The sequence below is a fragment of the Magnolia sinica genome, chromosome 18 (assembly GCF_029962835.1).
Source record: "Magnolia sinica isolate HGM2019 chromosome 18, MsV1, whole genome shotgun sequence".
Lineage (NCBI taxonomy): Eukaryota > Viridiplantae > Streptophyta > Magnoliopsida > Magnoliales > Magnoliaceae > Magnolia > Magnolia sinica.
In genome coordinates this window covers 510,112-537,788 of record NC_080590.1, presented here as the reverse complement: position 1 = coordinate 537,788, position 27,677 = coordinate 510,112, and the positions used below count along the sequence as shown (strand labels likewise).

The window sequence follows — 27,677 nt, the reverse complement described above, 5'->3', positions numbered from 1 at the left end:
AGTTATATAATACTCAGGCAGCAGACTGCGCTTGATACGCAGGCACTCTAAAATAGTACAGGTAGCTTGCGTTATAGTAAGTAAAACCAGTGAAACTATGGAACCCACTATCCGTAAGTCACAATATGTAAAATCAGATTGTTTGAACAATCCTAACCTCTGATCTGGTGATACTTGATACTTTTGTTTGTTGAAAAGGGACCATTGGATGTTTCTCAGTTTTAAATGTCTAATAAACGTTCACCAATCCAATGGTCAGATTATCATACAAGCTTAATATTTGGTCAATCATGATATATCTAAACTAAAAACCATAATTTGGACAGTTTTACTTGTGTCTGGCACCAATATAATTTCTAATTGCCTGCCTGCCTGCCTGCGTATCATCCATGAGAATATGCCGAGTATCAAAGTTTTCCCAAAGAAAAAAAGTGGGCATGTTTAAGAGAAAAATACAATCAAAGGATCCTAGTTTCTTATTAAAAAGACTTTTAAGATGATAGAGACATACGGAATTTTCGAGGTGACTATGATGAGCAATACGATTTACTGAGTTCACCACACTTTATCGACCAGTTGCAAGGTGACTATGATGAGCAATAAGATTTACTGAGTTCACCACATTTTATCGACCAGTTGCGACATATCCAACTTGGACGTGGCATACATTTTCATCCATCCAGACCATGCAAATTTTGGTTACGATTGATCAAAAACATCCCAAAAGTCACAGGTTCTTGATTGGATTAAGTGTCCCAATGCAATTAGGAACACAATAACTTAATAGTAATATGAGTATCATAAGAATCCATTCTAGTTTTGTGTATTTGGACTGCTCTTGTGGGTTAGACGGCAGCACTTAGCCACTGCAGAGATTCCATAGATTTCTTTTCTTTTCTTTTTTGCCCACCAAATGAAAATTTCACGTAGACACACGCCTTATTGGAACAATGTATATATGTGCAATGACAAACTAAAATCTCACGGACACCTTTCACATTGACTCTTACTTGAACGGGTGGGCCACCTCTTCCATGTAAGTCTAAGACTCAATGATGATAAAGTGTCTTGCATGCCCACTGATCTTTTGTGGACAAGACACTTTATGGATGGTTCAGATCTGTGAGAATGTGCATTGACTGGATTCAGATTTTCAGGAAAGTTCACACATAGGGCCATATTTATACCATTAATTGTGACAAATATTGCCTAGATTTTGAAGTCCTGTGACATTGTTAAGAAATTTTGATTAAACGATATTATCATGGTAATATCATTTTTAATAAAAATCTCAGAGTTTTTCACAGTTTTACTATTAGATTATTGTGATTTTAATAGAAAATTTATTTTGAAGTTTAAATAATGCAAGAGAAACGTCTAAATCTGAAAATCCCCAGTGAAATTTCGGAGGCCGAGAAATTGTCTAGATCTAAATTTGTTACAATGATGCATGCATAAAACACAAACATTCCTCACACATATGACAAATGTAATCTGAATATAATTTTGCCAACTCCATTTCAATTGTATTCTAACTGGAGTTTTTAGTAATTTTAAAACTTCAAGACTAGAATATAGTTAGTAGTTTTCTGAGAAACCCAAGCTCAATTTGAGTAGTAGTTTCCTATATATACCCCACCACTCTTATATTACATCACCACAAAATAAAAGAAAAGAGAAAAGAAGTTAGAATAGGAAGATGGGTGCTTGTTTAAGGGCATGTGTTCTCTTCATCTTCCTTCTCTTTTCCCAAGCTTCCATCCACGCACGAGCTCAAAAATGCAAACCCAGTGGCAAATTGAAGGGTAAGAAACCGCCCCAGGCGAATGCAACACCGAGAACAACTCTGATTGCTGTGAAGAGGGAAAAATTTACACCACATACAAATGTTCGCCACCTGTGTCGAAACACACAAAGGCTGTCTTGACAATCAACAGCTTTGAGGAGGGTGGAGGTGGTGGGGCCCCATCAGAATGTGATAACAAATACCACGACGAAGACACGCCTGTGGTGGCACTCTTGACTGGGTGGTTCAAGGCAAACAACCAAGGGAGATGCCTCAACAAGATAATCATTCATGGAAACGGGCGCAGAGTGGAAGCTATGGTGGTCGATGAGTGTGACTCAACCATGGGGTGTGACGCAGATCATGATTACCAACCTCCTTGCCCCAACAATATTGTTGATGCCTCCAAAGCTGTTTGGAAAGCCTTGGGTGTGCCTAAAAGTAATTGGGGCGGTTGGACATCACCTGGACGGATGGTTGAATTGTATACATGTATCAACGGGTAGGGATGCACCTAAACATTCTCTCAAACCCATGCAGATGCGTGTTCATGGCCTGCATGCATATCACAATTTGGCATTTGAGGTGTGTGTATGTGTGTTTGTTTTTTTTTTTTTTAAAAATAATTATGAATACTTTTTCTTTTGTTAGAGGTATAGTTAATGTTTGTTTGCGTTGCAATAAGGCAGCTTGCCGTCTTATGTAAATGATGTACCTAAATTACGAATAAATAAAGGTGTCGTCGATTTAAATCTGCCCATTCCCACGAAGATGAGGAGTTCGTGGGTCCAAATGAGGAGTTTATTTCTGGGCTCGTCTTCCACGAGAAAGTTCACCTAGTTTGTAAATTCTGTCAGTAAGCTACATTTGGGCCTAGCAAATCACACGTGTGACCATAATCTTCTTAGCTCGACTGAGTGCTCTTTTGGATAATCCAAAATGTCCATTACCCTTGCCTTGACAACAATGTTACATGTGCTTACATATAAATACGAGAATACAATAATGGTTCAGTTGTTGGGATCTCCTGACCTCTGAGTTTTTTGTGGTGTTCTTTGTCTGTGGTGGAACTATTTGGATTACAAGCTATCCTTTAAAACTCAGGAAACAGAGAAACTAGGAAATATGTGATAACCAAACAAATCCTAAGTGGAAGTATATTTCTAGCAATCCTTTAAAAAGATTAATTTGGTCATTGACTGATGCAAGGATGGACGTTATGAGGTCGATCACCATCTTCCTCAGGGATAACTATTCCAAATTCACGGAGCTTCTTTCGACTCCTTACAAAGATTCCTCGAATCCATGAGGAAAATATGAAAAATACAAATAAATTCTAATAAATTTCACAATAAATTGATTGATGATAAAATTGAATTTACAATCCTTTAAATAGTGATATCAAATCTAGGAATAAATTTCATAACCAAACTCCAACTCAAAACTCTTTAAAAACATGACTTACTATAAATAGTAAACTTACTATTTTATAGACGGTCATGATTCCTACTAGACTTCTTGGTTTTTGGCCAAAAATAGTAAGTGTCCAATTTGGCCTAACCATGTTATTTTCCTTATTTTGTCAAGACCTTTTTATGCTAGGCACAACTCTTAGAATTTTGACCGTTGATCTGATGGAATCTCGCAAATCAGTTGTGGGCAACCCGGCATACTAGGTTGGTTGGATAAAGTAGCTTCTCCTACCCTAAAATTATATATTATACGTCGAATAACTCATTCCGGTTTGCAAGATACACTTGTTTTAGGGTTCTGACGATCCTAACCACTTCCGCCTCCAATCGGACCCTTCTCTAGTCCATCCTGGCCATGAAAGTGTCCACGACCCGATCTGCATCACTGATGGTCGGTGAGCTGTGGTCACTGCGAGTCCTTCTTGGGATTGGACAGTCCGGTCAAGTTTTTAAAACAATGATCCCAAGTGCTGAAAATAGCATATTATGGGCTGTCCTAATTCTGGTCTGGGTCCATCCCACGAGTACTAATCCACTCCAGCCCTCTAGCTGAGGATCTGGGTCAGGCCCATTTCAGAGCTTTAGACAAGTGCTCAGCCCGTCAAGTTGTATCTACTCATCCCATCAGGAATTTGGCCATATTCTAACCTGGGCGTAAGTGCCTAGAAATTCAGCCTTAGGCCCGTAGAAACAGCCCAAATCCGTAAAGCAGGGCCCGGATATTGAAAAGGCTAGGTTTATCCATCGAAAGTGTGGAATCAAATGGAATGGTGGACCCAATGTTGTGATGGAATCTGGGTTACTTTATCCAGCCCATGTCCATCCATGGTTGTGGGACAAGGAATCCAAGATGGCATTTGATCGATAGTGACCGGAAAAATCATCAGCCTTCGTCTTATCTATGGCCTACTCCACCTTTGTCTCTTCAATTATGACAATTATATTGCCTAGATATTAAAGATCCCTATATATTATCATGCAATTTTAATTAAACAATATTATTGTGATAATATCACTAGATTTTAATTTTGCAGAATTTTAATTAAACAATATTATTGTGATAATATGGAGATATTTTCGAAATCTCAGAAGTTTATAATTTCTCAAAATTTTAACAGGAGAATTATTGAGAATTTTAAATAATTTGATTTATAGATTTATATCATATTTTTAATTTCTTTTTTATAAAAGATGTTTTAAATGTATTATTTTGGCAAGATTTTCTTGATAATATGACTAGAAAAACAATAAAATATGAAAATCTCGTGAGAAGTTGTCCAGAATGAGATTGCTACTGTGGTAGCTACTTTGCACTCTTCATCAAACGCATCAACCGTGTGACTTTAAAATCTGATGTAGGACAAGTGGCACACTTCATGGAACTATTGGAACGCCAACGGTCCAACCGAAAGGCATGGAAGCACTAGCAGAAATCAAGAGCCCTGATTGTGTGGAATCAAGAGCCCTGATTGTGTGGAGGCTCCATTCTCGGATGAAAACAGCCGAGTATCTATTTTTAGAAAAGTATTATTTGTTAATAACTCTAAATAAAAAAGTCAGAATCAATTTATGCCTTGACTGTAGGCTTGATTACTGTCCATTTCCATTCCCTTCTCAATTACTCCTATTTTTAGTCATTTTGCGTGCTAGTAGTTCCTCTGTAAATAAAGATCTAGGCTGAATAGCATAGGTATCTTTCATTTAATAAAATTCTTCTAGTCTTTTTTGAGAATCTTTTCTCTGGTTTGTGAGATTTTGACGTTGGTCTAATTCTTTTCTGTTTTGTGCTGTGTTAAAATCAAAGAGAATTATTTGATGCTCTGGCAGAGTATAATGGTTAATGAGAATTATTTGATTCAGACGTGTAGAAAAACTAACACAAGTTATATATAAATATCACAGCACAATGTGTGATGTATTAAGTTGTAAAAACTAATATGAAACTTCAAGAATTCAAATCATGGCTAACAGCACAAGGAAAAGTATCCTAAGCTATATACATGTCTATATAGAAGAAAAACGAAAAGAAATTAATAACTAAGGGTTTAACTTGAAGAGGTATTCTTTTTACATTTAAAAGGACAACAACAAGTTTCACCATGATTCAGGTGTAGCTTTAGGAGGAGATATTAACGTTAAAAAATTCCCATTGATCAGAGCAAAAAGAATGTATACAATGGAAAGATAAGTGTCCTGAAACCCATCAAGAGTGTCCTGAAAACCATAAGCTAAAGTCAACCAACGATATAGGATGACAAACCCGGGAATGTGAATTTTACGTGGGGCCCATTGTGATGTATATAGCTTATCTACGCCATCCATCCATTCTGATAGCAGATTTTAGGGCATGGGCCCAAAAACGAGGCAGATCTAAGCTCAAGTGGACCACATCAAAGAAAAGAGTGAGGATTAAAGGCCTATTGTTAATAACTTTTTGAGGCCCAAAAAGTTTTGGATCAAACTGATTTGTGTTTTCCTCTTATCTATGTTAGATTGGCCTTATGAATAAGTAAGATGACAAATAAACAGTTTTCTAAGACATAGGAAGAAAAAGCATTTCAATAGTAAAAGTTTTATAGCCACTGTTACTAGTGGTGTGGGCCACTTGAGTTTTGGATCTCACCTAAAATTTTTCGATAAGATGAATGAACGGTGTGGATATCACACATATACGTCATAGTAGGCCCATAAATTTAAGTCAGGCCTTCTCTGACGGATTTGGAGACAGAAATACTCACAAATAGGGTGTAATAATGACCCAATTACCATTCATTTGAACTAAGGGAAATAGAGAGCCCTGGTGTAGCACTCATGTCATTATAAGACCATATATAACCCAATGTGGCGGGCCCCACCTGAAGAATGTCACGATGATCCAAACCATTCATGGAACTGTCTATATAGCTAATACCATGAGTGGCCTGCTGATTTCCAAAACTCATCAATGCCTGTGCGTGTGCGTATTATTCGTCCCTTTTGGCGGAGCATATCAATAACAAGAAACAACTAAGCATAAAAAGGAAAAATGAAAAGAAAAAAGAGGAAGTTATATAATACTCAGGTTAAACCAGTGAATCTATGAAACCTACTGTTCCTAACTCACAATTTTAAAAATACATCATTTAAACAAACCTAACCTCACCCACCAATCCAATGGTCAGATTATCATATAAGCTTAATATTTGGTCCATGAATCATGATATGTCTAAACTAAAAACCATAATTTGGACAGTTTTACTTTACTTATGTGTCTCCCACACCAATGTAATTTCTTATTGCCTTCTTGCGTATCATCGATGACATTCCACCGAGTATCAAACTTTTCCTTGAGAAAAAAAGTGGGCAATTTAGGGCTTGTTTGGATTTTTGGAAAGGATGAGAAATGAAATTGCCTGAGAAACTTTATTTCCATGAAAGTGTGGGAAAGTCTCATGTTTGTTTATCAACAACATATTCTCTGGAAAATTAAGGTCTATTTTCAAATCATCTTGAGATTTTATTTTTTTATTTTTTATTTTTTTTTTACTTGCAACCTGTATCCAAGTATGTATGATGCAATGCGATGTAGAATGGGTAGCGGACAGTTTCATGGCCAAGATGGATCAGAAAAGGGCCGGTCGACAACAGAAGTGATCCGGACCGTTGGACCTTAGATCGGGCGTATCTCACAATCTGGAATGAGTTATCCGGCTTAAAATATATGATTTTGGGGTAGAACGAGCTACTTTAGCCAACCAACCCCGCTACGCCAGGTTACGCAAGCCGAATTTGCAAAATACCCCTGGATCGATGGTCGTTTTCCTGTTTTAATTTTGTTTTTACTGTAAGAAGTAAGTTTTAGTTTGATTATAACTCTTCATCCGTCGGGGTTTAGGAGTTGCGTCCAACGTGAAAAGAGCTTAGAATAATTAAGAGAACGGTTTGGTGAAGTCAAACAGGCCACTTATCAAACACTTGTCCGTAACGTCCCGCAACACACTTGATTATAAACGAAGGGGGCATTGAAGATAAGGCGGCAAAAGAAGACCATGGCTTTGATGAACATGAACAAATCACTGAAGAAATAACAGGTGGCGATGAAGTGATGGGTGAGGATCGTGTTGAATTTCTAGTTGTGAGATGATTACTGTATACCCCGCGAAAGGAATTACATTCACAGCGACACAATATATTTCGTATTCGGTGCACTATCAACGGAAAGGTCTGTGATGTAATCATAAACAGTGGCAGTAGCAAGAACATGGTGGACAAATTGCGGCTACCAATGACGAAACATCCTTCCCTGTACTCAATTGGCTGGATAAAAAAGGTGAATGAGACTAAGGTAACTGAATAATACACTATCTCATTTTTAATTGACAAAAATTATAAGGATCAGATACTTTGTGACGTAGTCGACATGGAAGCTTACCATATGCTACTCGGTCGACCCTGACAGTTGGACTGTGATGCAACCCATTAAGGACGAGACAATGTCTACATATTTGTCAAAGATAGTTGAAAAATAATCCTTACCCTTATGGCTTAAGAGAACCACACTGAAGCCTCTAAAGTGGAGGGGAGTTCCTTCTTGACCATTCGGGAGTTCATAGAGGAATCCAAGGAAACCGGCGAGGTATACGCCATAGTGATGAAGGGCGAGGAAGAGGAACCATCAAACATCTCTCCAAATTTAAGACTGTTGCTAAACGAATTCAAAGAAGTCTGGCCTAAAATTTAGCTGATAGATTGCTTCCCATGAGGGACATCCAACATCATATAGACCTCATCCCTAGAGCTAGCCTGCCCAACCGCCCTCATTATCGAATGAGTCTGAAGGAGTGTAAGATACTTCAGGGGCAAGTGGAAGAATTGATCTGTAAGGGTCTCTTGAGAGAGAGCATGAGCCCATGTGTTGTACCAGCATTATTAACATCAAAAAAAGATAAAAGCTAGTGCATGTGTGTCGACATCCTGGCAATCAACAAAATTACTATCAAATATTGGTTCCCAATACCACGGTTGGATGACATGCTCGATATGCTAGATGGAGCCAATGTGTTCTCTAAATTAGATCTAAGGAGCCGGTACCATCAGATTTGTATCTAACCTGGTAATGAGTGGAAAACGACATTCAAGATCAAGGAAGGGTTGTATGAGTAGCTGGTCATGTCCTTCGGCCTATCGCACGCACCAAGTACTTTTATGTGTTTGATGAATCAAGTTCTAAAACCGTTCACTGGCCGATTTGTGGTAGTATATTTTGATGACATATTGATATATAATCAGGATGAGATGGAGCATAGGAAACATCTCAAGCAAGTGCTACAAGTTCTATAAATTAACAAGTTGTACTTCAACTTGAAGAAGTGTAGTTTTTTAACTGACAGCTTGTTGTTTCTAGAATTTGTTATAACGTCCACAGGCATCTGTGTGGACGATGAAAAGGTGCGAGCCATTAGGGAATGGTCGATCCTGACAAACATTCATGAGGTGGGGAGTTTTTACGGGTTGACGACTTTCTATCATCGATTTGTGCGAGATTTTAACACCATAGTCGTGCCTATAACAGATTGCATAAAAAAAGGACCGTTCCAGTTGACCAACAAAGCCGACAAGAGATTTCATGAGATCAAGCAATGTTTGTCTACAACACCGGTCTTGGTGTTTCCTAATTTCGACAAATTGTTTGAGGTTAAGTGTGATGCTTCATACGTCGGAATTAAAGGAGTATTATCACAAGAAGGCAGTTCGATAGCCTTCTACAACGAGAACCTCAGCGAAGCCCGAAAGAAGTGGTTGACTTATGAGCTTGAGTTGTATGCAGTTGTTTAGGCGCTACGACATTGGCGGCATTATCTGATTCAAAGAGAGTTTGTTCTGTATACTGACCATCAAGCATTAAAGTTTATTAATAGTCAGACTAACATGAATCGTGTGCATGCTAGATAGGTTGCGTTTTTATAGGAATTTACGTTCGTTTTAAAGCACAAGTTAAGGCAGCAGAACAAGGTGGCTGATGCACTTAGCCGTCGTACATCACTACTTGTTACGATGAGTAACAAGGTGGTCAGCTTCGACTGTCTTAAGGAGTTGTATGCCGAGGATGAGGACTTCAAAGATTCTTGAATGAAGTGCCAAGAAGGTCTCTCCAGTGACTTTCATATACATGACTATTTTCTCTTCAAAGGGAATCGATTGTGCATCCCTTAAAGTTCTCTGAGGGAACAAATTATTCAGGAACTACATGGATGTGGCCTCGGTGGACACCTTGGGTGAGACAAGATGCGAGCTCTTATGGAAGAGCGGTATTACTGGCCGTAATTAGTACGTGATGTGGGAAAAGCCGTACAATGTTGTTATGTTTATCAGACCTCTAAGAGGCAATCTCAGAATACGGGCCTCTACACCCCGTTACCTATGCCTAATGGTCATTGGGAGGATTTATCAATGGACTTCGTGCTTAGTCTCCAATGAACACAACGTGGCATGGATTCAGTGTTTGTAGTGGTAGATCATTTCTCCAAAATGACGCACTTTATCCCATGTAAGAAGACTCTCGATGCAACACACGTGGCGAATCTATTCTTCAGGGAGATCGTACAGCTACACGGGGTCCCCAAGACCATTACTTCTGATCATGACACGAAGTTTATTAGCCACTTTTGGCAGACTTTGTAGACTCGATTCGATACACGACTTCAATTCAGTAGTGCTTATCACCCACAGACTGATGGACAGACCGAAGTTGTGAATTGCACATTGGGAAACCTCCTTCGCTGTATTTCAGGAGAAAAACCAAAGCAGTGAGATTTGACCTTATCTCAAGCAGAGTTTGCATTCAACAACATGATGAACCGCTCGACGGGAAAATCACCGTTCCAGATTATCTACGGACGAGTGTCTCGCTACACACTTGACTTGGTCCCTCTGCCCAAGCACCCAGGCACGAGTATTACAGCAGAATATATGGCAGACAAGATCATGGGCATCCATGCGGAAGTGCAAACCAAGTTACATGCCTCAAACAAGAAGTATAAGGAACAAGTAGACAAGCACCGGCGATAAAAAGTGTTCAAGGTGGGCGACCACGTTATGGTCCATCTGCGCTAAAAGAGATTTTCGATCAGGACGTACAACAAGTTAAAAAATAAAAACATTGGACCCGTCCCAATCATTCGAAAGATCAATAACAACGCTTATGTTGTTGATCTTCCAAATGACATGGCGATCTCACGGACTTTTAACGTCGCAAACCTGACGAGTATCATGAACCAGAGTAGGACGAGAACTCGAAGACGAGTTCTTTTGAAGTGGATGGGACTGATGTAGAGCGGGTCGTGGACAGTTTCATGGCCAAGACGGATCAGAAAAGGGCCGGTCGACGACAGAAGTGATCCGGACCGTCGGACCTTAAATCAGGCGTATCTTACAATCCGGAATGAGTTATGGGGCGTAAAATATATGATTTTGGGCTAGAATGAGCTACTTTAGCCAACCAACCCTAGTATGCTAGGTTACACAATCCGGATTTGCGAAATACCCCTGGATCAACGGTCGTTTCCCTGTTTAAATTTCATTTTTACTATAAATAGTAAGTTTTAGTTTGATTATAACTCTTCATCTGTCGGGCTTTAGGAGTTGCATCCAATGTGAAAAGAGCTTAGAATAATTAGGAGAATGGTTTGGTGAAGCCAAATAGGATACTTACTATTTTTGGCCGAAAACATTGCGCACTAGTAGACATCACGACCGTCTATAAATAGTAAGTTTACTATTTATAGTAAGTCGTGAATTCTAGGAGTTTTAGTTGTAGTTTGCTTATGATTTCTCTTCCATTGCTTGGTATCCCTATTTAAAGGGTTGTGAAGTAGTTTATTGGCATTAATTAATCAATTTCGAATTTATTAGAATTTATTTCTATTTTCTGCTTTCTTTTCTCGTGGATTCGAAAAGTCTCTGTGCGGAGTCCAGAGAAGCTCCGTGGATTCGGAGTAGTTATCCTCTTGAGGAAGACGGTGATCGACCTTATCATGTTCATCTGTGTTACAATGGCAGCCCCACTCTAAGGGCATTTGATCCATGGCTTAGACGGAATATCTGGCATCTACATACAAATCTACGCTCAACATGTCCACGTAGTTTCTCGTAGACATATCTACTTAAGTTTTGGATTGGGCTGATTTTTTATCCCAATGCCTAACATTGAGGAAATATCTTGATGGATGGAGTGGATTTGATATAGAAAACATGGTAGAGCTATGTGATGCTCAGTTTTATTAAAAATGCACTCAAAGGATCCGATTTTCTTATTAAAAAGACTTTTCAAGATGATAATTAAAGACATACGGAACTTTCGAGGTGATTAAAATGAGCAACAAATTTTAGTGAGTTCACCACAGTTTCTCAACCAATTGCAACACATCCACCTTAGACATGGCATAAATTTTCATCCATCTAGACCATATTGCTAATTTTGGGCACCCGGAAGTCACAGGTTCCGGGTGATTCTAACTGTACAATTGGTAGCCACTGAAGAGAATGGCGCTTTCCGATTTCAATTGTCTGTTCGAGATGGCAAAAATCTTCTGATTGGTGTGATTTTAGAGATATGGTCCATCTGTGATGGATCTCACGGTTTGGATCGTGTTTATTTACTGGAGTGTTTGCACGAGCCACAGCTATTTAGAAAGAAAACACAAAATGATCTGGCTCTTAAGAAATAATTAATGAGAAATGCCGGAGTGCTTTCAGAGGACTAAGTTAATGTGCTCCTGGTTGCACCACATTGCTAGGACAGTCTATTTCATCAATCTGGACTGTCCACTGAGTCTACAACACTTTTCAAGGGCTTATATGCAAAAATCACACTGATTAGATGATCCAAAACAACACTTTTCATGAGCTTCCATGCAACAATCACCATGATCGTATGATCAGATCCATTCTTGATTTAGCATTTTTTTTTTTCTATGGCGATTTCTTTCTCAATCCATGGATGTGATGGTTACAATTGTCTAACAAAAGTGATTCTTTAAAATCATAAGCAATCCATGATGGCCCTAACAAACAGATGGATTAAATTTTCGGTTGGACCTATTTTTGTGTAAAAGGTGTTGACCATCCATATTAAAAATCATTGATCAAATGGTTAAAATTTATCGTATTGAAATGATATTTGCATTCTAGCCCAAGAAATGTGCACTACACCTAATGAACAGTCTAGATCAATAGATTGAATTAAGTGCCCCATTGCAACTAGGAACACCCTCACTTACAGTGGTAGGAGAGTACTGGAGCATTTCCCTTAACTAATGATAAAACTCCCGTGAATGCAAGAATCCACACTACTTTTGTGTTTTTTAACGGCTCTTGTTGGTTAGACGGCGGCACTTAGCTATTGGAGATTCTACGCTAGATTTCTTCAATGTTAGTTTTGCCTACTTGTCTTTTGTGGGCTATTTTCCAAAGCTTATGCTGAGATATATATATATATATATATACACACACACACACACACACACGACTAATTTCTAATGGAATGGCCAATTCAATGTCTGGCCATCTCTCTGGATGGTTCGGATCTGTGAGAATATGCATTGATTGGATTCAGATCATAGGTACAGTTCACACATGGGGCCCACAGTTTTACCATTGCCACAAATATTGCCTAGATTTTGAAGTCCTGTAACGTTGTTGAGAAATTTTGATTAAACGATTTTATCATGGTAATATCCTGAGATTTTCAGAATTTCACCGGTTTTTAATAAAAATCTCTGAAAATCTTATAGTTTCTCACAATTTTACTATTAGATTATTGTGATTTTAATAGAAAAATCATTTACAAGTAAAAATAATGCCAGAAAAACATTAAATCTGAAAATCCAGAGTGAAATATCTGAGGCCAAGAAATTGACAAGATTGACATGCATAAAACACAAAAACATTCCTCACACATAAAATCCAATATTGGTATATGACAAATGTAATTATCTGGATATATATATATATATATATATATATATAGAGAGAGAGAGAGAGAGAGAGAGAGAGAGAGAGAGAGAGAGTTTTGCCAGGGGCATTATTAATTCCATTGGATTCCAACTCGAATTTCTAGTAGGCATTAATTCCATTGGATTCCAACTGGAGTTTCCAGTTATTTTAAAACTTCAAGATTAGAATGTTGTTGCTAGTCTTCTGAGAAACCCAAGGTCAATTCAAGTAGTTGTTTCCTATATATACCCAACCACTCATACATTACATCACCACAAAATCAAAGAGGAGAGAAAAGAAGCTAGAATAGAAAGATCGATGTGTGCTTGTTTAAGGGCATGTGTTTTGCTCATCTTCCTTCTCTTTTCCCAAGCTTCTCTCCAAACACAAGCTCATAAATGTAAGCCCAGTGGCAAATTGAGAGGTAAGAAAGCACCCAAGGGGCAATGCAACACTGGGAATGACTCTGAATGCTGTAAAGAGGGCAAGATTTACACCACATACAAATGTTCGCCACCTGTGTCGAAACACACAAAGGCTGTCTTGACAATCAACAGCTTCGAGAAGGGCGGAGATGGTGGGGCCCCATCAGAATGTGATAATAAATACCATGATGATGATACACCTGTGGTGGCACTCTCAACTGGGTGGTTCAAGGCAAACAACCAAGGGAGATGCCTCAACAAGATAATCATTCATGCCAATGGGCGCAGCGTGGAAGCTATGGTTGTCGATGAGTGTGACTCGACTGTGGGGTGTGATGCAGACCATGATTACCAACCTCCTTGTCCCAACAATATCGTTGATGCCTCCAAAGCTGTTTGGAAAGCTTTGGGAGTGCCGAAAAGTGACTGGGGCGAGTTGGACATTACTTGGTCTGATGCTTGAATTGTATACATGCATCAAGGGATAGGGATGTACCCAAACATTTGCTCATAGCTGTGCAAATGTGTGTGTTCCTGGTCTGCACGCATATCACAATTTGGCATTTGAAGTGTGTTTTTATTTTATTTTACTTTTGAATCCTTCTTCTTTTGTTAGAGGTAGTGAATGTTAATTTGCTGGCTTGCAATAAGGCAGCTTGCCATTTTTTGTAATTTCTCTACCTAAATTACTAATAAATAAAAGTGTTGTCGGTCTAAATCTGCCCATTCTCACAGAGATGAAGAGTTTGTTGGTCTAAATAATGTCTATGTAATTATTATGTGGGCCACACCATATGAAAAAATGGACATCTGCCCAAAAACTCCCAAATTCACATTTATGGCAGGCTTTGGGTTGACAGCCTCAAAGGGTGCCAGAGATGATACATTAAGCTCTCGAGGCAGTCAGCCTGCCCTGCACCCAGCATTTTGTCATTGCCGGGGTTGTGTTTTGTTTCCTCATTGGAGGTCGTTTATGGTAGGCTTTGGGTAGTTACATTTTAATTTTTGTGAGAAGTGATTCTTAGTTATACGATAGGTGAGGCCCATTTTTTTTATTTTTTTTTATTTTGTGGGCTCACCGAAAGTAAATGATTATACATCATATTATTCCATTCAACAAAGTTATAGGTAGCATTTTCGAAACTTTTATTTCAAACTTTTTCTAATAAAAAATAAAAAGTACCCTGCATTTTAACTAGGGAATGAGTTACTTAAATAATTTTAATAAGATTTTAGGCTTTTCCCATTTTCCCTTGGAAAATTGGTATATGGACAAAACAAAATGAAATCTTTCATTGGCAGAAAACTAGGCTAACTCTTACACTCCAGAGGAAACATAAAAGTTAGAAAATACTTATAACCAAACAGGTCCTAGCAATACTTTTAAAAAGATTTGGTCATTCACAGCCGATGAGTTGTCCATATTCTAACCCGGGTCTGTGTTATATAATTTATTGCACCTGGAAATTCAACCTTAGGCCTGTAGGAGCAGCCCAAATCCATAAAATAGGGCTTGGATATTGAAAAGGCTCGGTTTATACATTGGAAGTGGGGAATCAAATGGAATGGTGGACCCAATGTTATGATGGAATCTGGGTTATTTTATCCAGCCCATGTCCATCCATGGCTGGAATCATCTCATCTCTGTAGTGCGCGCAAAGAGGGACAAGGAATCCAAGAGGACATTTGACCCATAGTGATAGGAAAAATCAACAGCCTATGTATTGTCCGCTTATCTACATGCAATTCCACCTTTGTCTCTACCATTATGACAAATATTGCGTAGATTCTAAAGTCCCTAAGAGATATCATCACGGAATTTTGATTAAACAATAGTAATATCGTTTGATTTTAATATTGTAGAATTTTGATTAGATAATATTATTATAATAATATCGTGAGATTTTTAAAATCTCATCAGTTTTTAATTTTTCACAATTTTTGCAGAATAATTATTTAGAATATAAATAATTCAATTTATACCTTTTTATTATATTTTTAATTTTTTATAATAAATATTTTAAATGTATTAGGGATTGAGTGATCTTATAAACTGATTTTGTTTATTGGATGCATATTATTTACTAGTTTTTCATGTCAACTGTTGATCAGGTATCCACCAATCCTCCAATTGGAAATTAAAAGGAAAACTAGTTGGACTTTTAGTTTCTGATGTACTTGAATTAATGCCCACGGTTTCAATGGTGTTATCCTGAGTTACTTGTATATATCGCATGTTTATAATTTATTAGTACTTGCGTATCAACCATCATTCCATGTGAGAGTATTTAAGTTTTTCTAACACACACGTATTCAAATTTAGAGTTGGAAATTATGGCCACCCATTCCATGCCATGCCATTCGCTGCAATGCAGTGGCTGCAGAGATCCCTTTGGTTGGACCGCATGTATGACAAGAAATAGCTAAGCATAAAAAACAAAAAAAAAACCAAAAAAACAAAAAGGAAAGAAGAAGACAAGAAAAAAGGGAGTTACATGATACGCAGGCACCGAATGACAATAGGCAGGCACTCTGAAATCGTACCTGTGGCATACATTATCTCAAGTTAAACTAATGAAACTATGAAGCCTACTGTCTTTAAGCCATGCTCCCAAAATCAGATTGTTTAAACAATCCTAACATCTGATTTATGGACTTTTTTCTTCTTCTTTTTTGAAAAAGGATTATTGGATATTTCTCATTTTATTTCTTCAAGAAATGTTCACCAATCTAATGGTCAGATTAACATAGCCGCCACACGTTAGGCTTAGAATTAATCTTGGAACGAATCACACATGCAAATAGAAAAATGAAAATTGAGCAATTACAGAAAATACAATGATTTACGTGGAAAAACTCTTACGGAAAAAATAACAACCCATTAGTAGCATTAAGGGTATTGTTAATAGGTTACCCCACATATATATATATATATATATATATATAGGCCAAAGTACCTCGATACATCGCTAATGCAAGCTACATACGTGGTCCCCATAGCCCATTGTCGAAGCACATAGTCTAACACCGAAATCCACTAGTGTAGACTTTCATCTCCAATGGATGCAGCATTTGCCATTAATAGCCATGGTAAACAAGGAATAAAGCTCCAAAATATGGTCAAAAGATGAATGGGAGATTCCTATCAAATTTCAAAACCTATAGGCATCAATCAGATCTAACATCAGATGCGAATGAAAGCATTACCAAGACTCAGGAGCATAAGATAAGCAAGCAATGAAAATAAAGCACAAATCAACATAATCTTAGGCACAATAATCCTCTGATACTAACAATTAAGGTCATCTATTCCGCAGGATCACTGTGCACCAATTATAGGGAAATAAAGAAACCGTTCACACCTATGGACTCTACAACAGGTAGAGGTGTACACGAGTCGAGCTTGGCACAGCTCGACTCGACTTGGCCACTAGCTGACCCCAGCTCAAACTCGGCTCGGCTCAGTTCAACGAGCAGCTTAGGCCAATTCGAGCCAAGATCAAGCTTCTGTGGCATTTTCTCAAACACATGGAGTGCACCTTCAATTTCTCACCGAATGTAAAGCAGCAACATCGGTTTAAATGTATTGCATCAAACACTCAGTAGGCAACATAAAAATCAAGATACAGTGTATTTATTTCATATCCATACCTTCCTTGCCACCAGCCGACACTTCGTTGAGTCATTCCATCAAACGCTTGCTGAGCAACATCAATATTAAAATAACCGAGTCACCTAACTGGTTCGATCCGAGTTCCATTCGAGTTGGGGTTCGATCCGAGTCGAGTCGAGCTCTAGCAAGTTCAAACTCGGCTCGAAATTTATTTTTTTAAAGCTAAAAAAATCAGCTCCACTTGGCTCGAACTCAATTTCGAACCGAGTCGAATTGAGCGAGCTAACTCAGTTCATGTACAACTCTACAATTGATGAACCTTGAATCTTGTCATTCTTGAGATATCTCGAATCTTCCTCTTCCACCACAAGTACGATACGAATGGCATGCGGATTTCAAAGTGCCATGGGTTGGGGACCGAGAGCACAAACGAGTTCCACCCACCTTCACCTGGTTTGTAAATTCTATGGGCTAATGTACATTAGAAGCTACCAAATTACATTACATGTGTGACCCAACCTTATGGGCGCGAGTGAGTATTCTTTTGTCCTTTGCCTTGACAACGATGTTATATATAGCCCACCTTAAGAAAAAAGGTTAATAGCATATGCTTGATAATTTATTGCCTATATATTAATAAGAGAATACAATAGTGGCCCATATTTAAGTCATAGTTCTTGATGTAAAGTGGGTCGCAGACAATTTCATGGCCAAGATGGACCAGCGAAGGCCCAATTAAAGGCGGAAGTGATCTAGACCGTTAGAACTTTAAAACATGCATATCTCGTAAACTAGGATAAGTTATTCAACATAATATATATGATTTTGGGGCAGGAGAAGCTAAAAACCCTCTTTCTTGTAGTGATTGAATTTGCAAGATTCTATCAAATCGATGGTCAAAAGTCCATGATATATATATATATATATATATATATAGAGTAAGTTTTAGTAAGTTTTAGTTTGATCATAGGAGTTGTGCCCAACATGAAAAGGGCTTTAAAAAATTAGGGGAATAACGTGGTTAGGCTAAATTGGACACTTACTATTTTTGGCCGAAAACGATGAAGTCTAGTAGAAATAATGACCATCTATAAATAGTAAGTTTACTATTCATAATAAGTCATGATTTTCGGGAGTTGTAGTTTTATTCTAAAACTTTTTTCCTATTATTGATATCACTATTTAAAAGATTGTAAACTCATTTTTATTATCAATCAATTAATTTTCAAATTTCTTAGAAATCATTTTTATTTTCCCTCATGGATTTGAGAAATTTTTGTGAGGAATATAAAGAAGTTTCGTGGATTCAGAGTAATTATCCCCTTAAGGAAAACGGTGATCAACCTCATCATGTCCATCCATGTGTCGGTCCTAATATTAGTTGATAGGATATGCTGACCTCAGACATTTTTATGCTATCCGTTTTAAAACTATTTGGATTACTAGCTATATATGGTGACACTTATCAAAATTGAAAACTCATGTACATTAGTTAGAGATGCCCATACTTATATCACATGGGTTATTTGTAAAGTGGGTATGTCATTTCAGTTTTTATATTTATTAACTTAGTAATTCCTTAATTAAAAAAATTGTTTAGCGCTTATTGTGGGGAAAATTAAATTAGTCTGTTGTACAGGATGTGTAACTAATCATAAGAGAAATATCTTCAAGATGAATTTATTAGAATACCAGGATGAGCTTCCTAAGCTGATAGGGCATAGAGATCAGAAGATATACCAAGTGACTCTCCTGACAGAAAGATAGGCCTGAGCTGACCCTGAGCTGAGCTGAGCTGCTTAAGGGCAGAGCTTGGTGGGGTGAATCATCTCCCGAGCCGACCAAATCAACCATGATCAGAGGCGGGATGGAAAACTCAGAGAGATCCCACTTCGAACTAAGAAATGAAAGATTCAGTACGATTCTACTCGAAGATCACCTCGACCAAGGCGGGCTCGATGATACTTTAAGAAGTAGATTCACATCTAAATAGGACCATTCAGCAAATCTAGTGAATCTCGTCAGGATACGTAAGTCTTTAAGCCGCCTAAAGACCTTATAAGTGCACCCATTGTGGATGAAGGTAGGTAAGTAACAAAAACTCTAGATCAAGTCATGCTTCTACTTTTAGTATGCTCACCTGACTCAGGCATCGGATTGTCCCCGGCCACAATTGGCACCCCCGCTATTATTTACATGTTGATGCAAGTATACATGTGTCTGTACAAGTGACTACAACTATCCATCTAATTCAACCAGTAACAATACTCACCATCAATAAGCGTTGCAACCTAATCTTTTGATCCTTTTGAATTTATTTTTCATGATTTTGTATCTTTTAAAATATTAGATATTTTACAATGACAAAATGCTTGTGAAAGTGGTCGTTGGTGATTTTCCTTCTAAAAACCGAATGTGACGGTAAACCGAAAAAGTTGAAGCTGGGTAGCCTGATCTAAACTGTCATATCAGAATAAATATAAAATTTCTTTTCTTCTTTCTTTTTCTTTCCTCTCTTTTCGTAACAACCATGCACCTAAACTGTTTCAACCTATGGGTTTTACTGGTCCAAATCGCTGGTTCATATTGGTGTAAGCCACTTGGGCAGCTTTTAGAGACCTTGAACGATTTGAATTGAACATAATGAAAAGAAAGAGCTATGGTCACCGTCTATCTTGGGATTGAACAGTCCGGTGAAGTTTTTAAAACACAGATTCCCAGTGCTGAAAATAGCATATTATAGGCTGTCCTGATTTTGGTCCAGGCCCATCCCATGGCCACTAACCCATTCGAGCCCGGATCTGAGCCACGCCCATTTCAGAGCTTCATACAAGTACTGATCAGCACGTCAGGTTGTACCTTCTGGTCCCATCAGGCATTTGGCCATATTCCATCCGAGGCTTATATTTTTATTTATTGGGCTGTAAGAACAGTCCAAATCTATAAAATAGCAATTAAACCACGGAAGGTCTCCACCTAACATATTGAAAAGGCTATTTTTATCCATTGGAAATGTAAAATCAACACAGACTTTGCATATAGCAGACCTTGGTGAATGGTCAAATAATAACCACTTCTGGTACTCTTCCATGTAGAGCTATTTGTTATCGTTTGTTACAACCGACCTAAAGCTATCAACAAAATCTATATATATATATATATATATGAGATTGAGTTGTAGTTGCAGGTGTACCAGTGAAGTTGTGAGTAGTCTTGAGGTGTGAGGTGCTGTAGTTGAGTGTGGTATATTATTGTAGTATTTTAGTTGTAAGGTTTAGTTGAGTGTCTTATAAGTGTGAATGTGTAATTTGTAAGTGTAAAGTGTGGTTGTGATTTGTTGTGTATTTTACCTTTGTATACACAAGGTTTTTGTACTTTATTACTTTATCTTTTCTTACAAGTGGTATCAGAGCCACTGTTTTGTCCAGGGACCATCCATTGTGAGTAATGCGACGTTTTGAAGCTGATCGGGGACCAAACTTCTTGAAGGTAAAGATTGACAGGTGACCACACTAAGCACGGTGAGGGATCTTGCAAATATAATTAGAGGGCTCGAGAAGCTGAATAATCATAATTACGATTTATGGCGTTCATGCATGGAGTCATGGGTTCATGATGACCATAAGGGGTTGGCCGACTCAACCACATCTCATAGAGCTCGAGAGCTAGTTCACAAATCAAGAAACTCTGGCCAAACAGATGGCTGCCCTTTTTTTAAAAATTAAAAATTAAAAATTAAAGATTACAAAAATGCACCTTTTATTTGGAAGGAAAAATCCATCACCAGATCAAAGAAATCAGAGACCGAGACTATCTTGCGAAAAGGAAGTTCTCGGCCAGGGAAGCTTTGCGAAACAATATAGATAATCGAAGTTTAGAAAAATCGAAAATATTATTCTGATTACTGCCCGAGTCGATCCTCCAACCTCACCCACAATCAAAAGTTATGATGGCAAAAGTCTATCCCTCAACTTTTCTCTCAATCACGAGTGTCTCTACCAACTTAATTATTGACTTGTTCTTATTTTTTAATTAAAAATAAAATATTTAACTATTTATTTTAATTCTAAGTACACTAAAATTCAGGGTTGTTACACCATATATGATTTAAATGAGCCAAAAGAGGGAAAGATTTTGGAGGGTGAACTTTCTATATATACTGTTTCCAATCATGTGGTCTATGTATATCAAGGATGAGGCTGATTTTGGACACTGCAGGGTCTAACATGAGGTAACTCACTTAATGGTTGGATGGATTTCACAGTAATTCTATAGTGGGGCCCACCCAATCCAGCAACTCTTCACTTTGAATAACTTTCATCTAGACAAGATTTATTAATAAGAGTTATAATTAGGCAACTAGTTGGACGTCCAATTAATTGTGTGTGAGCATTACTCTCTTTTTATTTCTCTCTACAAACAAACACACACTATATATATTATTCAAATTTAAAGGATTGTGAACTTTTGGCCACTCATTTCACGACATGCCATTGGCTACAATCCAGCTGCTGCGGAGATCCCTTTGGGCGTATCATATCTGTAACAAGAAGCAGCTAAGCATAAAAAGAAAAGGGAGTTATATAATACTCAGGCAGCAGACTGCGCTTGATACGCAGGCACTCTAAAATAGTACAGGTAGCCTGCGTTATAGTAAGTAAAACCAGTGAAACTATGGAACCCACTATCCGTAAGTCACAATACGTAAAATCAGATAGTTCGAACAATCATAACCTCTGATCTGGTCATACTTTTGTTTGTTGAAAAGGGACCATTGGATGTTTCTCAGTTTTAAATGTCTAATAAACGTTCACCAATCCAATGGTCAGATTATCATATAAGCTTAATATTTGGTCAATCATGATATATCTAAACTAAAACCCATAATTTGGACATGAGTTTTACTTATGTCTCCCACCAATGTAATTTCTAATTGCCTACCTGCCTGCGTATCATCCATGAGACTATGCCGAGTATCAAAGTTTTCCCCGAGAAAAAAAGTGAGCATGTTTAAGAGAAAAATACAATCAAAGGATCCGAGTTTCTTACTAAAAAGACTTCTAAGATGATAGAGACATACGGAATTTTCGAGGTGACTATGATGAGCAGAAAGATTTACTGAGTTCACCACACTTTATCAACCAGTTGTGACACATCTAACTTAAACGTGGCATACATTTTCATCCATCCAGACCATGCAAATTTTGGTTACGATTGTGGATCAAACATCCCAAAAGTCATAGGTTCTGGATTGGATTAAGTGTCCCAATGCAATTAAGAACACTATAACTTAATAGTAATATGATCGTACCAGAAGAATCCACGCTAGTATTGTGTTTTTGGACTGCTCTTGTGGGTTAGACGGCGGCACTTACCTACTGCAGAGATTCCATAGATTTCTTTCCTTTTTTTTTGGTAGTACCAGAAATGGCCACCAAAGGAAAATTTCACGTAGACACGCCTTATTGGAACAATGTGTATGTGCAATGATAAACTAAAATCTTACAGACCTTTCACAATGACTCTTACTTGAACCGGTGGGCCACCTCTTCAATGTGAGTCTAACACTTAATATATGATGATAAAGTGTCTTGTTTACTGATCTTTTGTGGACAAGACACTTTATGGCCAGCCATCTATCTGGATGGTTCAGATCTGTGAGAATGTGCATTGATTGGATAGGGAAAGTTCACACATAGGGCTCAAATATTGCCTAGATTTTGAAGTCCTGTGACATTGTTAAGAAATTTTGATTAAACGATATTATCATGGTAATATCATTTTTAATAAAAATCTCAGAGTTTCTCACAGTTTTACTCTTAGATTATTGTAATTTTAATAGAAAATTTATTTAGAAGTTAAAATAATGCAAGACAAATGTCAAAATCTGAAAATCCCCAGTGAAATTTCTGAGGCCGAGAAATTGTCAAGATCTAAATTTGTTACAATGATACATGCATAAAACACAAACATTCCTCACACATGTGACAAATGTAATCTGAATATAGTTTTGCCAAGTCCATTTTCATTGTATTCCAACTGGAATTTTTGGTTATTTTAAAACTTCAAGACTAGAATGTAGTTAGTAGTTTTCTGAGAAACCGAAGCTCAATTTGAGTAGTTGTTTCCTATATATACCCCACCACTCTTACATTAGGTCACCACAAATCAAAGAGAAGAAAAAGGAAGTCAGAATAGGAAGATGGGTGCTTGTTTAAGGGCATTTGTTCTCCTCATCTTCCTTCTCTTTTCCCAAGCTTCCCTCCACGCAAAAGCTCAGAAATGCAAACCCAGTGGCAAATTGAAGGGTAAAAAACCGCCCCACGGTGAATGCAACACTGAGAACAACTTTGATTGCTGTGAAGAGGGCAAGATTTTGACGCAAGGATGAACGTGATGAGGATAACTACTCTGAATCCACGGAGCTTCTTTGGACTCCTCACAGAGACTTCTCAAATCCACAAGGAAAGAAAGCAGAAAATAGAAATAAATTCTAAGAAAATCGAAATTGATTAATTAATGAATAAAAACGAGTTCACAACCCTTTAAATAGGGGTACCAAGCAATGGGAAAGAAATCAGAATCAAACTACAACTCAAACTCCTAGAATCCGCGACTTACTATAAATAGTAAACTTACTATTTATAGACGGTCGTGATGTCTACTAGTGCGCAAGGTTTTCGGCCAAAATAAGTAAGTGTCCTATTTGGCTTCACCAAACCGTTCTCCTAATTATTCTAAGCTCTTTTCACCTTGGGCGCAACTCCTAAAGCCCGACGGATGAAGAGTTATAACCAAACTAAAACTTACTATTTATAATAAAAACGAAATTAAAACGGGGAAACGACCGTCTATCCACGGGTTTTCCACAATTTCGGGCTGCGCAACCAGGCATAGCGGGGTTGGTTGGCTAAAGTAGCTCGTTCTAACTGAAAATCATATATTTTACGTCAGGTAACTCATTCCGGATTGCGAGATACGCCTGATCTAAGGTCCGACGGTCCGGATCACTTCTGTTGTCGACCAGGCCTTTTCTGATCCATCTTGGCCATGAAACTGTCTGCAACCCGCTCTACATCAGATTTACACCACATACAAATGTTCGCCACCCGTGTCGAACCAAACAAAGGCTGTCTTGACAATCAACAGCTTTGAGGAGGGTGGAGATGGTGGGGCCCCATCAGAATGTGATAACAAATACCATGACGAAGACACGCCTGTGGTGGCACTCTCGACTGGGTGGTTCAAGGCAAACAACCAATGGAGATGCCTCAACAAGATAATCATTCATGGAAACGGGCACAGTGTGGAAGCTATGGTAGTCGACGAGTGTGACTCAACTATGGGGTGTGACACAAATCATGATTACCAACCTCCTTGTCCCAACAATATTGTCGATGCCTCCAAAGCTGTTTGGAAAGCCTTGGGCGTGCCAAAAAGTAATTGGGGCGGGTTGGACATCACCTGGACGGATGCTTGAATTGTATATATACATGCATCAAGGGGTAGGGATATGCACCCAAACATTCGCTCAAACCCATGCAGATGCGTGTGTTCATGGCCTGCATGCATATCATAATTTGGCATTTGAGGTGTGCTTTTTTTTTTTTTTTTTAAATCCATTTTTTTTGTTGGAGGTAGTTAATGTTTGTTTGCGTTGCAATAAGGCAGCTTGCCGTTTTATGTAAATGCTGTACTTAAATTACAAATAAATAAAGGGTGTTGTCTGTCTAAATCTGACCATTCATACGGAGATGAGTTTCTGGGTCCAAATCAGGTCTATATAATCACTACGTGGGCCATACCATACAAAACTCTCAAAATCACATGGTCCCCTTATGGTTGGATCGGCCTTGCTTTTGCGGCGTCAAAATTTCTTAGTTGAACGGGTTGATACCATATACAATTCACAATGGCTCTATAATTAAGCAGGGTTGTAGAATAAACAATTTCTACAAATGTTAGAGGGTGTCCGGCTTCCTTTTCCATTCATTTTACTGAGTCTTGATCTCTTTCTGAAGCCCATGGTTGAGTAATCCAGAGCATCAGTCGGTTTAAGAAGCTGGCCGTGATTCAGTGACTCATATACAGGTGCGGATCACTTGCCAAAGATCCAGATGGATGGTACACATGTTAGGGATTCGGGTCATTCATCAGGTAAGATATATTGTCAACATGCCGTCAAATATAGTGTTGTTCACTAATCAAGGAGTTCAAACATGTATAGAGAAAATGGTTCACTTGTTGTCTACCACCCTTATTTTCGTACCTGATGAACGTCCAATATTATCTCTGACATGTGAACAGTGCCAGTGGATGTCTTACATGTGTTGAGAATCTATGATAGCAGTGCATGGCCCAATTAAATCTCCTCACCCGTGGTCACCATGGACATTTGTGGTGGCATGGTCACCAGGAATCCACATCCTCTTTTGGGTCACCATTTGGTGTATGTGAAATCCATTCCAGTCCATTTAATAGCCCTTGTGTTCATTGACATGCGAAATATCCTCCCAATATTAGAAAACTCTGATACCAACTGTAAAGATTGTTTGTTTGGCAGGATCACTATATGCACCTATCATATATCTATGGGCTCAACATTAATTTGATGAACCTTGAAGCTTGCTGTTCTTGAGATATCTTGAATCTTCCTCTCCTACTATTCGTCTGTGTGCAACACAAATGAGAAGCGGATTGCCAAGTGTGGTGGATTGCGCACCGCGAGAGCACAAATCACTCCTACATATTTCTGGGCTCGTCTTCCACAAGAAAGTTCACCTAGTTTGAAATTTTGTCAGTAAGATACATTTGGGCCTAGCAAATCACACGTGTGACCATAACCTTTTGAGCTCAACTGAAGTTTTTTGTGGTGTTCTTTGTCTGTGGTGGAACTATTTGGATTACTAGCTAGCTATCGTAATACTTATCAGAATTAAAAACCCATGTACAGTACCGTTTAGAGATGCCGGCACTATATTGCATGTGCGTACTCCATTAAATTAAGTGAGTGTGTTGATATATTCATTGGCTTAAACCTTAAAAAAAAAAAATGATTAGTTCACCCTTTTTGTTAGTTCTTACTTTCTCCAAAACTTTAATTTAAATACTAGGCCTGACCTTTAGCTAGGGAATGGTTACCTAGATTATTTAAATAAGATTTTATTGATGAGTTCAATCACCGTCTTCCTCAGGGATAACTAGTCCAAATCCACTGACCTTCTCTGAACTACTTAAAGAGATTCCTCGAATCCACGAGGAAAACAGAAATAAATTCTAATAAATTTTTAAATAATTTAGTGATGATAAAAACGAATTTACAATCCTTTAAATAGTGATATCAAATCTAGGAGGAAATTTCATAATCAAATGCCAACTCAAAACTCTCTAAAAACATGACTTACTATAACTTACTATTTATAGACGGTAATGATTTCTATTAGATTTCATGGTTTTTGGCCAAAAATAATAAGTGTCCAATTTGACCTAACCATGTTATTTTCCTAATTTTTCTAAGACCTTTTCATGTTGGGCACAACTCCTAAAACTCAAAAGATTAAAAAGTTATGACCAAAACTAAAATTTACTATAAAAAGTAAAAAATGAAATTAAAATGGACTTTCGACCATTGATCTAATGGAATCTTGCAAATCTAGCGTGGGCAACCCAACATAGTAGGTTGGTTGGCTAAAGTAGCTTCTCCTACCTTAAAGTCATATATTATACGTCGAATAATTCATTCCAGTTTGCGAGATATACCTGTTTTAGGGTTCTGACGGTCCTAATCACTTCCGCCTCCTATAAGGCCTTCTCTAGTCCATCCTAGCCATGAAAGTGTCCATGACCCGCTCTACATCATCGATGGTCGGTGAGCTGTGGTCACCATCCTTCTTGGGATTGGACAGTCCGGTCAAGTTTTTAAAACAATGATCCCAAGTGCTGAAAATAGCATATTATCGGCTGTCCTAATTCTGGTCCAGGTCCATGCCAGGATTACTAATCCACTCCAGCCCTCTAGGTAAGGATCTGGGTCAGGCCCATTTCAGAGCTTTGGACAAGTGCTCAGCCCGTCAAGTTGTGTCTACTCATCCCATCAGGAATTTGGCCATATTCTAACCCGGGACTAACTTATCATCTATTGCGCCTAGAAATTCAGCCTTAGGCCCGTAGAAACAACCAAAATCCATAAAGCAGGGCCCGGATATTGAAAAGGCTAGCTAGGTTATCCATTGAAAGTGTAGAATCAAATGGAATGGTGGACCCAATGTTGTGATGGAATCTGGGTTATTTTATCCAGCCTATGTCCATCCATGGCTGGAGTCATCTCATCTCTAAGGTTTTGATGGTCTTGATCACTTCCGCCTCTGATCGTGCCTTCTCTAGTCCATCGTAGCCATGACAGTGTCCAC

General features: G+C 38.2%; 1 protein-coding gene and 1 pseudogene across 1 annotated transcript; both read left to right on the top strand.

Moving 5' to 3' along the window:
* The first annotated feature begins 1,699 nt into the window (after positions 1–1,699).
* On the top strand, positions 1,700–14,312 carry LOC131233662 (putative ripening-related protein 1; annotated as a pseudogene).
* Positions 14,313–23,470: 9,158 nt separating this feature from the next.
* On the top strand, positions 23,471–24,748 carry LOC131233660 (kiwellin-1-like). The gene is made up of 3 exons (XM_058230452.1): positions 23,471–23,627; positions 24,160–24,173; positions 24,350–24,748. Exons 1-3 carry the CDS (start codon positions 23,471–23,473, stop codon positions 24,746–24,748), a joined length of 570 nt encoding a protein of 189 aa, XP_058086435.1.
* Positions 24,749–27,677: the final 2,929 nt, after the last annotated feature.

What these genes read in the sequence shown, in the direction of transcription:
- LOC131233660 (XM_058230452.1), top strand. Translation starts at nt 23,471, where the DNA reads ATGGGTGCTTGTTTAAGGGCATTTGTTCTCCTCATCTTCCTTCTCTTT.